The 13484-nt window shown below is 43.7% G+C and overlaps 1 protein-coding gene across 1 annotated transcript; it reads right to left on the bottom strand.

Moving 5' to 3' along the window:
- Nucleotides 1-1929: 1929 nt before the first annotated feature.
- Nucleotides 1930-13434, bottom strand: mtnr1c (melatonin receptor 1C). The gene is made up of 2 exons (XM_005927916.2): nt 12429-13434; nt 1930-5162 (listed from the first exon to the last, which is right to left on the bottom strand). Exons 1-2 carry the CDS (start codon nt 12619-12621, stop codon nt 4297-4299), a joined length of 1059 nt encoding a protein of 352 aa, XP_005927978.1. The 5' UTR covers nt 12622-13434; the 3' UTR covers nt 1930-4296.
- Between the last annotated feature and the right edge of the window lie 50 nt (nt 13435-13484).

The raw sequence follows: 13484 nt of genomic DNA, 5'->3' as shown, positions 1-13484 counted from the left end.
CCACTGACTTTTTTTTCTCTTGTGATCTGCTGCAATAGGACTCTCTCTGTTTGAGACCTGCATTATAGTTTAAGTACTTTCCTCAGCACTGTGGATGAGTGCTGTGTCGCTACATGTAACTTAAAGGGGAACAGTAGAGTGGACTGAGAAAGAATTGGTAAAGCAGGGGAAGCTTGGCATAATTATGCATATATAATCATAAAGTGAGGTAAATGTGCAATGGGAGTGCAAACTTTTAGCTTTATTTCAAGGCGTTTAACAAAAGCTTTGCCTAAATGGTTAGAAGTTACACCCATTTTCATGTTTAGTCCTCAAAGACTCAAAAGTAACTGGACAACTGACTGACAAGCATTTTCCTGGCTGGCCAAAGCTTGTTACCTCATTATTCCAGAATAAATTGAGTAGATAAAAGATCTGGAGGAGATTCCAAGTGGTGAACTTACCTTTAGTAGCTGTTCCTGGAGCTCTCAATGCTATCAATGCCAAGTCCAGAGGGATGTCAAAACAACTAGTGCATGATACTAGAATTGTTTCTCTGGTTAAGAAAAACAACTTCACTGCATCTAGCCAAGTGAAGAACACACTCTAGGAAATTCGCATATCGTTATCAAAGTCTACAGCGCAGAGATGCCTTCATGAAACCTTCATGAATGGTAAGAAGAGAAAAGTGTGGGGAAAAAGAAAGAGCTCATACTTATCTGCCAAGCATGCCGGAGTCAGTTTTATGGCATGGACATGTATGGCTTCCTGTGGAAGTGGGCCACTGGTGTTTATCGATGCTGTGATTGCTGATAGAAGCATCAGGATGAACTGTGAAGTGTACAGAGCTGTACTCTCTGCTCAGATTCAGCCAAATGCTCCAAATCAAATCAGACAGCACTTCACAGTGAAAATTGATAATGACCCAAAGCATACTGCAAAAGTAACCCAAGGGTTTCTTAAGGCAAAGAAATGGGAAAGTTTTTTAATAGGCCAGCCAGTCACCTGATCTCAACCCAACAGAGCATGTTTTCAGTTATTGAAAACAAAAATGACGTCATAGTGACTCACAAACAGCCGCAACTGACGGCAGCTCCATAAAGGTCTGGCAGACTCCAGACAGTCATTGACTGGAAAAGACTTTCTTCAAGTATCCAAGTATCAAAAAACATCCTTAGATTTTAAATTATGTTAGTTTGTCAAATTAGTTTTGAGTCTCTGGAAATCAAATCTTGATAGATTGGAAATCCACCGTGGTTGTGTACCAGTGTTGTGTCCGCACGCAACAGACAACTTAGAGAAGAGCAAAATTCATTTTGTATAATAAATTACATTTTGTATCTTTGTTACTAGCAGCCTTTTGGAAGAATGCATCATTTGTCCCAATTTCTTTACTTGAATCTATGAAAAGTCTCAAAGATAACCCAGCTTGACAGTAACAAAACAATGTTTTTGCACCAACAAGGTGATTCCCAAAGAGCTATTAGCCAAAAACTGTGGCATATCTCAGCATGTGTGAAGTGTGTGCTTAAAAGATTTGAGGAAACTGGACAAGTGGAGGATGAAAGAAGTGTCAGGAAAAAAAACCTACATCCAGCAGATGAGCAGTATCTGAAAGTCATGTCTTTCACAAATACGAAAAATCCTGCAAAGGACCCTTCAGCTGATCCACCTACTGTTCGCTGAAGCCTCATCAGAAATGGTCTCAAGGGAAAGGCGTCTGTCCAGATGCCAGTCTTCAGTAAGAGGGGCAGGGAGAAAAGGCTGAGGCATGCCAAATTACACAAGAACTGGACTGAAAATCAGTGACAAGAGGCCATGGATTGGCCTCCCCAGAGCCTGGACCTCAACATTAATGAAGCAGTGTAGGATCATCCTGACAGAGAACAGAACAAAAGGCAGCCAACACCCAAAGAAGAGCTTTGAATGTCCTTCAAGAAGCCTGGAGAACTATTCCTGGAGACTATTTCAAGAAATTACAAGAGAGATTGCCTAAGAGAGTTCAGGCGGTGTTGAAGAATAAAGGTGGTCATACCAGTACTGACTTTCAAGTTTGTTAAATTGTATAAACGCTACTTTTGTCTTATGTACTGTATTTCCATGTACCTGTTTCACATGTTTCTCATAAAATGAAAACAAATGACTCAAGACTTTTTCACACTCCTGTAACTGTGTCTCATTTTGATGGACAGAGATTGCCTGGTGATGCACTTTGTTTATGTCACAGTGAGCAAAATCTGCAAATTGATTTAAACAAAAAAAATCTTGGGTATTTGCCTTGCTCTTTAACAGTGATATGATGCATAATTGGCTAACCAGTGTGACGCAGTGATCAACCTTTCTTCTTTAAGCTCTCTCTCTTTATTAACCTTTTGTTTCAAACAAAATGTGACACTATTATAAGACGCCTTAGGGGACAAGAAGAGAAAATAAACAGCACAGGTTCAAAGGAGCAGAAAAAGCAGAGAATGAAAAGTAGAAGGTGAAAGCAGAGGGAAGAAGGGTGACCAAGCCATCCGTCTGTGACTCTTTGGTTCAGTAGTGAATGCTGTCATTTCCCCTCAAGCCCCTTTAGTCACTCATCTGTGGCCGACCTTGCGCTGCCATGTGGCCTGCTTCTTTTCTTCCACATCACACACACTGATTTGTTAGAAGCAGAATTGAACAGTTTTGTGTCATTTTGCTGCTCCTGAGCGAGTTGACGCCGCCTGGCTCTGTAAGACAGCTTGAGTGCTGAGCCAACATCCCTCGTGAATTCAGATTCCTATTTCTGCATCTGTAATCCTCCACTGACGATTTAAATTAGTCAGACCTCAGGAAAACTATTCAAGGTTAGCTGCCTCAAAGCACAGCAGAATGCAAAAGCTGGACAGTCGACCTGTAGATAAATGTGAAACATGCCGGTGATATTTACAAATACCGAGCTACACATGTGTAATTTCTTTAATATTCCAGTAACAGTGCATCATATCAAAAATGTGTCACATTGACATCTCGGAGCCTCCCTGTGAGGTGAACTGCTCAGAGTTTGTTTGCTGGGTGGAAGTTGTGCTGGGAGGCTGTCAGAGCTCATCTTGGCTGGGGTGACATGTGCTCAGGCACCCTTGCACTATCACGAACTACATCTCCTCTTTCCTGATGCTTATCAGGTCCCCCAGGCGTTTTATAAAGAAGAAGCCTAGCTTTGTTTACCATTTGTTCTTCCTCATTGCACAGTCTCCCCAATCTTTAAATCATTTAGGGTCTAAAGGGCGATGCCCAGAGCTTTAAATGTCCTAGTCTGATAGGCATATGAATGCAATGGTTAGAAATAGTTAATAAACAGTCGTGTTTGACAAAGATCTGCCAAAAAGCTATGAGAGAATGTTTTTCAAACAACAAGACATGCTTTGTTGCATTAACAAATAAAAACCCATTGTGATATACTTGCTTTCCCCCCTCATTTCTTCAATTATAACCGGAAGAAAAGCTTCCAAAATTTGTTCCACCGCGTCATTGCTCAGAAGATGAACCCAAGGGTGAAACAGCATCACGGTGAATTAATAAGCCAGTGAAACTGAGGCTGAGATGCTCACTCAGGCTGAAGAAGAAATACGAGGTTTGAGTTAGACTGAAACTGAAATGTGTTTTGGAATTGGCACCTGCCCCAGTTTTAATACTCTTGAGTCACTACCATCCAAATAAGAGCATTAAGTCTTTGGTAATTGATCCATAAAACAGCTTCTGTTTAAACCTAAAATTAGATTAAGGATTCTATTGAATGAAAATAAAACCTTGAGGCTTTTCTATAATTATTACTGTATTTAAGACCCCAAAGACACTGTGGCCATAGAAAATACATTTATTTCATTATCACCATGGTGCTGACATACTCGTAATTGTTCTGTGCAAATAGGCAGTGAGTCATTCTCGTACACGTGATATACACATGCTGGGACTTGGCTTTAAAAGTAGGTCCCTCACCCAAAGAGTATCGGACCTTAAGTGTTCGTGAAAGATTTTGAGAATTTAAGAAAATAATTTTCACAGCTGGCCACTATATACAATCTGAATGTTCCCAGTAATTTGTTCTTTCTGTACTTTTTCCTCCCAGTTTGTTAATCTGTCTTGAAACTCACTATTGAACACAGAATACTTATAATTATACAATCAATGTTTGTTCTCAACAGGAGTGCAAAGTGTCCAGCAAGCTGGAAGGAATATGATGGCAGCAGTGTCCTCACCAAACACAAATGCATCTTTACAACATGAAAAAGAAACAGATCCTGAAAAGGCACTCTGTGAATCACAGGACACATCCACGTTCCCGGTAAAATTTCATACATCTATCTCCGCCACATTATTGTTTGTTATAGCTGGTGAAGGCTTGCTCTTCAGTCCCTCTGTGGCACATCTTGAAGTTTCCGTGAGGAGCAAACGAGGAACGCAAAGAGCGAGGAGAATGGTCTTGTACTCTTTGCGGAAATTTTGGTTGAGCAGTCCATATATGATGGCATTGAGGCAGCTGTTGAAGTACGCCATAAAGTAGCTTGTGACAAAAAGCCACTCGGGTATGTTGGGTGCAACCTTCGGAGGATTTATGGCTACAGCCAGGCCTATGAGGTTCAGGGGGGCCCAGCACACGGCAAACAAGACAAACACCATAAACATAGTCAGGAAGTTCCTCACATCACTAGGTTTCAGTTTGGTCCTTTGCTCCGGTTTAACTCGGTGTTTCACCTGAATGACGAGCACCCATATCCTCATGTAGCAGTAGGACACCACCAGCAGAGGGATCAGAAAATGAATAATCACCACGGAGATAGTATAGTATGAGCTAACGGTCTGAGCAAAGGTGCAGGAGTAGATGCGAGGGTCGTACTGCAGTGAGCCGACGAAGAAGTTGGGAATAGTGGCGATGGCGGTGAGTAGCCAAGTAAGACCCAGGTAGCAGAGCGTGTTCCTCAGGCTGTAAAGACGATCGTAGTGGAGACTGTGGCAGATGTAGCAGTAGCGATTGATGGCGATAGCCGTGATGTTGAAAATGGAGCCGATAACACTGAGGCCCATGATGAAGCCGCTGACCTGACAGTGCAGGTCACCCATAGTCCAGTCATTGTGAAAGATGGCTGTCAGGACCAGTGGATAGGGGTACAGCGCCACCACCAGGTCTGCCACAGACAAACTCACCACAAAGATGTTGCCTAAAGAAAAAGAAAAAAAAGGAGGTTATGAAAACTGACAAAATGTGACCAAAAGAGAAGGTAAAATATGCAGGATCATGTTTGTAACTTTGCTTATTGGGACAGTGGAGGCTTGACTGTGACTTTCCCTTGATTAATAATGTGTTTCATTAGTAAACAGGGTTTTTCTCCTTAATCTAACCATGTAGTTTTAGCATTTTAGCCAAAAAAAGAGTGATAGAAAAGGTCAAATTCACAACCAAAGTCAAATAAAAGTGCAAAAAAGCAGCGATACATGCATCTGGTTTTTGCACATTCCCCATGTTAGGAAACCTAGCTAGAGAGGTATCCAGGTGCACTGGGAGTTAATGCTTAAGGGGTATAACCCTTCATGCATGAAAACATGATCCTGATGTTAGTATTTCATGAGCTGGGAGCAAGAATCTCTACATCCTTTTCATACTACATTATTTTTTACTGCCCCAATCTGGATCCAGGCCCATACTGAATTATCTGTGTATGCTAATGCTGCTAGGTGTAGACGAGCGGTCTAAATGGGTCCAGCTGGAAAAATATTTTAACTACTAGGAAGCTGATTGCTGTGAAATTTGTCACACTGCAATATTTCCTAATTGGCACTTATTGGTCATTATATTAGGCACACCTGTTCATATGCTCATAAATATAAATATATGGTCAATGGCAGCAACTACATCTACACATTTAGACATGGTCAAGAAAGCTGCTGACGTTCAAGCATCAGAATGGAAAAGAAAGGCAATTTTTTGATGGTGTTGGTGTAGTGGTGTGGGGAATTATTTCTTGACACACTTAGTGCCCTTTAGTGCCAACTGAAAATCATCAAAATACCACAGCTTACCTGATTATCGTTGCTAACCATGTCTTTCTCGTTATGAGCACAGTGTGCCATCTTCCAAAGACTGCTCCCAGCCATAACGTTCCATGTCACAAAGCTCAAGTCATCTCAACTGGTCACTAGAGCTCAATCCAGCAAAGCACCTTTGTGGAACAGGGGATTTCTATCCTGAATCTGTGGCGCTATCATGTCAATATGAACTAAAATCTCTAAAACTAAAATGTTTCCAGAACCTTGTTGAATCTATGCCACAAAGCATTAAAGCAATTCTTAAGACAAAATAGGGTCCAAAGCTGTACTAGCAAGACATTCCCTAGTGTATATAGTTTTTATTTTAACAAATATTCGGTGAATTCTCTGGATATTCATGTCCCTTGCAAAGACAAATTATAACTGACTTTTCATGGAGCCCCATCATCAGCTCAACCTATTTTGTCCTGTACTTTGATTAAGCCCAGATTTAGTCAATTTAGCTAGTGTGAGCAAAAGGTTATCTCCCTATGGGCAGGTCCATCCCAATAATATGCTCTTCGCAGTATAATAATGCTTCCTCGCTCCTGGGAAAATGCAGTCACATACTTAGAACGCAGTTAAAGTACATATCAACAAGGACGCGGGTGGTTTCGGGGTCCGATTACATCCAAACAAGCCCCCATCCTCCCGAGGTCAGAGCTGATTCTGGTGTGACACTGGATCTCCTCAGATGACATGAGTTATAGAAAATGACATGTGATGTTGTTACAGTGCAGCTGTTCTGGGTGGGGAAGAATAAAACAATAAATCAAATTGTAAAGTCAGATAAGAAGACAGATAAGAACAAGATACGCTGGCGCCATAACGCAATTGTGTTGGTTTTGCAAAATAGGGATTAACCTCGTGTGAGGTTAGAGTAAATGTGCAATATGTTAAGGACAACATAAAGCTGTTGTTTTGCAGCCAATAGATCGAGTTGGTCCATCATTTTTAGAGATTAAGCGCTTTAGTGTATGTTAAAATGCTGAGTGACAACTTATGAAGCCAGAATGTAAAAGGAGCAAAGCTCTTGCTTGCTCAGGCAACAGCTGAAACAACAGCGCTGGAAGTGGATTTGAAACATATGTGGCCATCAATCCGCATTCAGGTCCTGTTGTAATCTCTGCACGCCAACATGGCTGCGTTATGTTGTTTAGCAACCGGTCTAATTTCATTTCACTCCTGGAACTTTATTCAAACGGTGTGCTAACGAAGCAGACAAAACAAACAGGGGCACAGAACATTTAAAGTTTCATGAAGAAGAAAATCAGATGGTTGATTTCACCATTTCCCGCCGATCTGGAGTTTTTACAGACAAGTCAATTTTCCAAGTCACTAAAACGGCACCAGCCGTCGCTCAAGCCTGCTGGGACAAAAATAAAACGCATTTGTTCTTCATCCTTGAGTCAGCTCAGTGGGCAAATCTGTCAGATTGCATTTGTGATGCTCCCAGTGCTCGCTCTGTGCTCTTGTCATTGTGCAGAGGTTTGATTCCTCGTTGACATCACACGGCTCCTCCGTGTGTGTGTGTGTGTGTGTGTGTGTGTGTGCCGGCTGGACGGGGCACGGTCCGGCCAGCTCACTCTGGCTGAACCCTCTTACTCGCTTATCATCAGGAGGATGAGGTAAGTGCTAAAACACCGCTGAGAGGATCGCTGTGGAGCGGCCAGATGACTGTCTCTGTTTTGTTGGCATCGATTATTCAAACCCTGGACGAACCATTACCTCTCTACCTCGGTTTAATTAACCGACTTGGCCGGCGATGATGCTCATGACACCCAAACTCACAGCACTCAAGACCGCTCTGTCAAACAGAGATGTTCACACACGGATACGAGAACGGAGTCGACGTCTTTGGGAGCTATAATTACCAAGTGTTGAATAGACCTTAACCTGAATGCTGATTGGTTACAGGCCATTAGGGACAGCTGACACGCAGCCTTCGACTTGTCCTACACCGCTCGCTCTGCAGTGATCTGATTTTGCACTATGCGCGCACAAAAAACTTGTGAAACAAGCGAAATGTTGCATCAGATTAACTGAGACTTCTGTCCCGAGAAAGCCGCGCAACCGCCCAGTGAATTTCCCCAGTGTGAGACTCTGTCATATTTTTCTGGTGAATGAAACATAAATTGAAACAGCGCATCACAGGGCACAGTGTCAGAGAGAAACTGGATATTTGTCATCGCTTCGTTCCAACTTGGCGGTTCAGAGTAGTAAAACAACGTGGGAAATAAAACAAAATATATATATATTTTTTTTTTTAAAAAAGAGAGTGTGTGTATGTGTCTGGGGGGGGGGGGGGGTGAAGCTGGAGCAATACAGAGTTACATTATGAAGATGCGGGCAAACGCAAGCAAACAAACCGCAAGACAAAACAAAAAAGGGCTGCCGGTCGATTTGGTTTTCAATCTCACTGCTACGCATGTGAATCTCTGGGGTGCGTGTTCCTATTTCAAATCCACCATCTGTACCCCATCACTCTCACTGCTCATACTGGAAACTTGATTTACTAAGCTTTAATTCACCCGACTATATTTATACACCTTCTGAGGAATTCACCAAGACATGCAGAAGGGTTTGGCAGTGCCTGAATCCATCTGAACGTCAGCAACGCAAGGCTTATTACTGCCAGAGCATACCCCGAATATAATTGCATTCAACTTAGTAAGTCTTAATCATAAATAAGCAAGAATAACCTTTTGGCAAGGACACGGGCGCTGATGAATTAGTAGTGGCGACTTCGTGACCTCGTTTTCGTGAGGCTTTTCTGGCCAGAGAGGCCCCAGAATGAAACTTAACATTAAACTGACATGAGCTGCCTTTTGGTGATACAGCCCGCTATGAGCCTGGTCAAAACCATCATCATCATCATCATCGCCAGAGCCCATCTACCAATCACAGGCCGTATGTCTGAGATAGGAAAAAACGCAGCAGCCTGGAGTTGAAAAGGGCATAAAAGAGGATCACTGGTACACAAACATCGTCCAGTGCAACAGGATTTCAAGGTAGGGTGAAAAGTGGTCATTTTAAAGAAGCCTCTTCCTGTCCGAGATGGATGAGCTGCAAATATGAGATTACATTTCAAGGTGTGGTTTAGCAAGATGATTAAAATAATCTAACAATGCCCCACGACCATGCTGGAAAACTTAATATCATCTGCTCGGGGGGCATGTTTAATGGAGCGTGCTAAGTGATATTCTCCGTGGATCTGTGCTGTCAATTTGAATTGGGTTCTGGTTTGAGTCACTCAAGTCCACTGACTCAATTAAACCCACCCACCCCTACTCCTGTGGACGCTGAAGTGTCTAGGTTTTATTCATGACTGTGGAGCAGCTGAGGAGGGTGCAATGCATGATTTAACAAAAACTCAAGTCCATCTTCAACTCTCACTACACCCCCCCCCCACACACGCTCACACACACACACACACACACACACACTCACACACACACACGCACACACACACACACACTACACCCCCCCCCCACACACACACACACGACCTAGAGTTCGCACGGCACGGCAGGGCGCAAACTACACGCGCATGCGCAGCGTGGGATCTCTTCCTCCATCTACTTCCCTCTCATCCTTTTCTTTTTCCAACCCTCTTTCTCTCTCGCTCTCGCTCTCTCTCTTTCTGTCTGTGCCGCACTACTCTTTCTCTCTCCCGAAAGCATTTTGTGAGTGTATTTTTAGTATGGTTAACCCCCAGTGGAGAAGCGTAGTGTTAACACCCCATTGGCAGTCCTATAAGTGCCATGCTGTACACTTTGAGGATCTGGTGGATACGCCCTGTTACATTTGCGCACTTTGAAAGACCCCCTGGAAACCTGATACAAATGAAACATAAGGTACCAGATCTCGCCCCCAAGATGTTTCAGCACTTAGAATGTGAACCTCGTGCTTCCATGTACATGACTGTTTGCTTTTTGTTTTTGGGTGTGTGTTGAGGGGTTAAATGGTGGAGAGTGTGTGTGTGTGTGTGTGTGTGGGTGTGTGTGTGTGTGTGTGTGTGTGTGTGTGTGTGTGTGTGTGTGTGTGTGTGTGTGTGGGGGGGGGGGTATATCGAGGAAGCGTGCAAAGCGAGTGTGTTGAAATGAAACAGAGCGGAAAGGTCCTGCTGCTGCTGTGTGAGGAAGCGAACCAGCTGTCTGAATAATGTGTAATGGAGAGATGAGATAGGATGTTTTCAGCACCCCGCCTGACACATCTATATCTGAGTGCGTGCTTTTATATATGTATGTAAACCTAAAACTTACACTCCTTGCGAGGCCTAAAGAGTGACGCTGCATGAAATCGTATATGCAGGCCCTGCGCAAACAAGCAAACAAGAAGGGGCCCGTGTATAAAGCTACAGCTGTTCTTTAGCTGTATCCATGCTTCCCTTTTGGAAACTGTACAATTAAACATTCATACAAAGCGAGCCAAACCTATAAATAGCTTGTTAAGAACAGAGTGGAGATTGTTGATAGGCTAACGGCAGCAACAATTTCAGTCACTTAAGGACACACGTGGGGAAAAAAAGCAAAGCGATAGCAGGATGGGCTCTGAGCTTCCACTGGAGTTTCAGGTTTCTATTCATACATGCGAACAAACCGAGCAGCACAACTGTGGGGAGGACTCGCGTGTGACTAGATATGTCAGCAAGCCCAATTAGAGCAGGGGAACACCGACGCGAGGTCTGTAATCAGTGCAGTGCGCATGGTCCACCAGCCCAAGGTGGACTCTTGAACAGGCCATTTAGTCCTGGCCTGTTGTTTGAGATCAGTGGACTGTGCCATTATTTATTTATTTGTCTTTGCCAAGCAGATAATCAAATTATTCTCCGGGATCCTCAACTTCTTGCCAAAATGGCTTTGGGCTGCTGTAAAACGGGTATGTTATGTAATGTATTTGAAATTGTAATTAAAGCCTTGTTATCCCCAACACTGACCTAATCCCGCTGCCTCATTAGCATGCTCCATTAGCATTTTGTTGTGATCGCAAGGTTTACTGTGTTTTTTCGCTCGGGCTCAGAGGGCGTCCTTCGCTTTACTTTGAGCCGCGGAGCTGCTGGGTATAATTGCCTGGGTGCACGCTGCTTTCTCCTCCAGACCTTTAAGTTCAAAAACAGCAGAGTATCAGATGCACCGCGTGCGTTGCTCTCTGATATGTAGTCAGCCTCTGCAGGACATCTCGATGTTCTATTCTGCACTTTTTATTTTTAGTAGGGAAAAAATCACGAGATCCGGTCAATCAAAGCAAAATAGGCGCCTGTGTCCACGCATCTGTTGCACAGCTGCCTCTCATGCCATAAACTCTGTAGGGTTTCAGGATCTTTACTGCTCAGTCTGTCCTGTGGCTGAGGAGGTGGGTCGATTACTGCTCATGTGTTTCTATGCCACACAATATTGGCTACTATACAGCTTTTACAAGTTTATTTACAGAGAGACACGACAAACTAGTAATGACTGCCAACATTTACTAACAAGAGACTATTATTTGTCATCCAAGAAAAAAGTGGGAGCAAATCATGAGAATATCTCTGCATATCATCTTTTCCTTTCCAAGAAGAAGGATGTACTAGTTTTTTGAAAAGTTTCTTATTCTGGCTGATTAATGACGGGGGAACTAAACCCTGCTCCTCCAGTGCTTCGATGAAAAGGCACCTTGAAGAATATTGGTGCGCAAAACATAAAATGCAACTCATTTATGAAAACAGATAGTAGGAGACAAACAGCCCCAGTCACTGGAAATGACAGTGGCTTCTCAGTGGCCATTAGAAACTGCAGGCTACAAGATAAAAGGGACAGCTGAAAGATAATGCTACTATTGCCAATGAGGAGAAGGGACACAAAGGTAGTCATGATAAATGTCAGCTTTACCTTCTCTCTGCTGTCTGAACATTTCAAATGTAGCCCACAAAGGATGAGGAGGAGGGTTGTGTGTGGCATGAACTGTGTGCAATGCAACAAAGAAACCATACAACGGCGTCTCTCACCTTGGCTGCTCATCGACACCTGATATAAGGAGGGATGTCATTTATCAGGGATGGAGAAACCAGCAAGGTTACAGCCAAATGGAGGGGAGAGTGTGTGCCATTATTTATGAAGAGATATGAAGGCAGGCAGGCAGGCAGGCATGCAAGGCTGTGGAAACTCTGTCACAGTGAGGCTGGAGGTCCACTTCAGATAGCAGTTTGATTGTCATACAAGAGGGAGGGGGTGTCACAGGCCACACAGTGCATTACATAATTTTAGTTATGAGTGAAGGCAGGAAAGAAAGCTCACTGAGAGAGAAGTTGTTTTGCCTTGCTTGATAAATTCAGCTGGTAAAGAATTCACATGGGTTCTTTTATTTTGAATAGTTAGCATCAATATAAGGAATAACTTCCTGCAATCCTCTGTGCGTCTCACCTGGGTTCCGTAGCTTTTTGTTCCTGTACACGGACAGGATGACGAGGACGTTTCCCAGGATGTCTACCACGATGGTGAAGATCAGCACGCTGGCCAGCGCAGTGGACACTCCAGCCGAGGTAGCGCTCAGCCCGCAGTCGCTCTCATTCCGCAAACAGCTCGAACCGTTCACATCCTTCTCCTCTACATCCATCTCCTCCACCACCTCCTCAGGATGCAGCTGCCATGGTGGGCTTACAAGTGTTCAGATGAAAATTTGAAATTAAGAAGAAGAAGAAGAAGAAGAAGAAGCACAAACCAAAAAGGCAAAATGACTTCACGGGAGGGAGTCTTGAACTTATTTGCGCATGAAACCACACTCCTCTGACTGTGGAGTACTAGGAGGCTCAGAGGACGCGAGTCCTGACATGATCTTTAGAATAGTCACACGCTTTGCCCATCCTAGGGGAAGTATGAGGTGAGAAAGGTTGGGAAAGCTCGAGTTTCACGGCGGCTCTGAGTGCGGTCAGTCACACAGGCTCCTGCTGCGCGCCGCTCCATTCTGACAGGGTAGCTCTTCCAGGAGGCATGTGAGCGCTGTCCTGTGCGTAATGGAAATCCGAGGATGAAAAAGCGTGCGCGCACAGAGCAACACGGAGTCTGATGGCTCTGAGAGCACTGTGAGCAACACAACCTGCGTTCAACTTAAATACTGAAGCTCATCACTTAAAAAAAATAAAAATAAAAAAGCTGCCAGAATAAAGACTGGGGTCTGTTTCAAAATCTATAAATATACTCTGCCTCCTTAACCGCTGTGGTGTGCCATTCTTGCTGAATAACAACTCGTGTGATCCAAATGGAGACGCGGGCTGTGGAGAATCGTGGCCAGGGCAGTGCTGCTTATTTTCTAATCTGAAAACACGAGGAACTGTGACTAGCATATTCATCGTGGAGCCAATGTGACACATGATTTGTAAGAGCCTTTATTGTGAGAGCATCCAGAGGATCGAGAGAACATCCATGTGCATGGAAATGGCGCCTTCATGTGTCCAGAAGACATTCTTACAGTCAGATGCA

Source organism: Haplochromis burtoni, unplaced genomic scaffold (assembly GCF_018398535.1).
Source record: "Haplochromis burtoni strain Fernald_Lab_line unplaced genomic scaffold, NCSU_Asbu1 Contig_10, whole genome shotgun sequence".
Classification (NCBI taxonomy): Eukaryota; Metazoa; Chordata; class Actinopteri; order Cichliformes; family Cichlidae; genus Haplochromis; species Haplochromis burtoni.
Note: the sequence above shows the minus strand (reverse complement) of the source record. Positions and strands in the feature narration are given on the sequence as shown.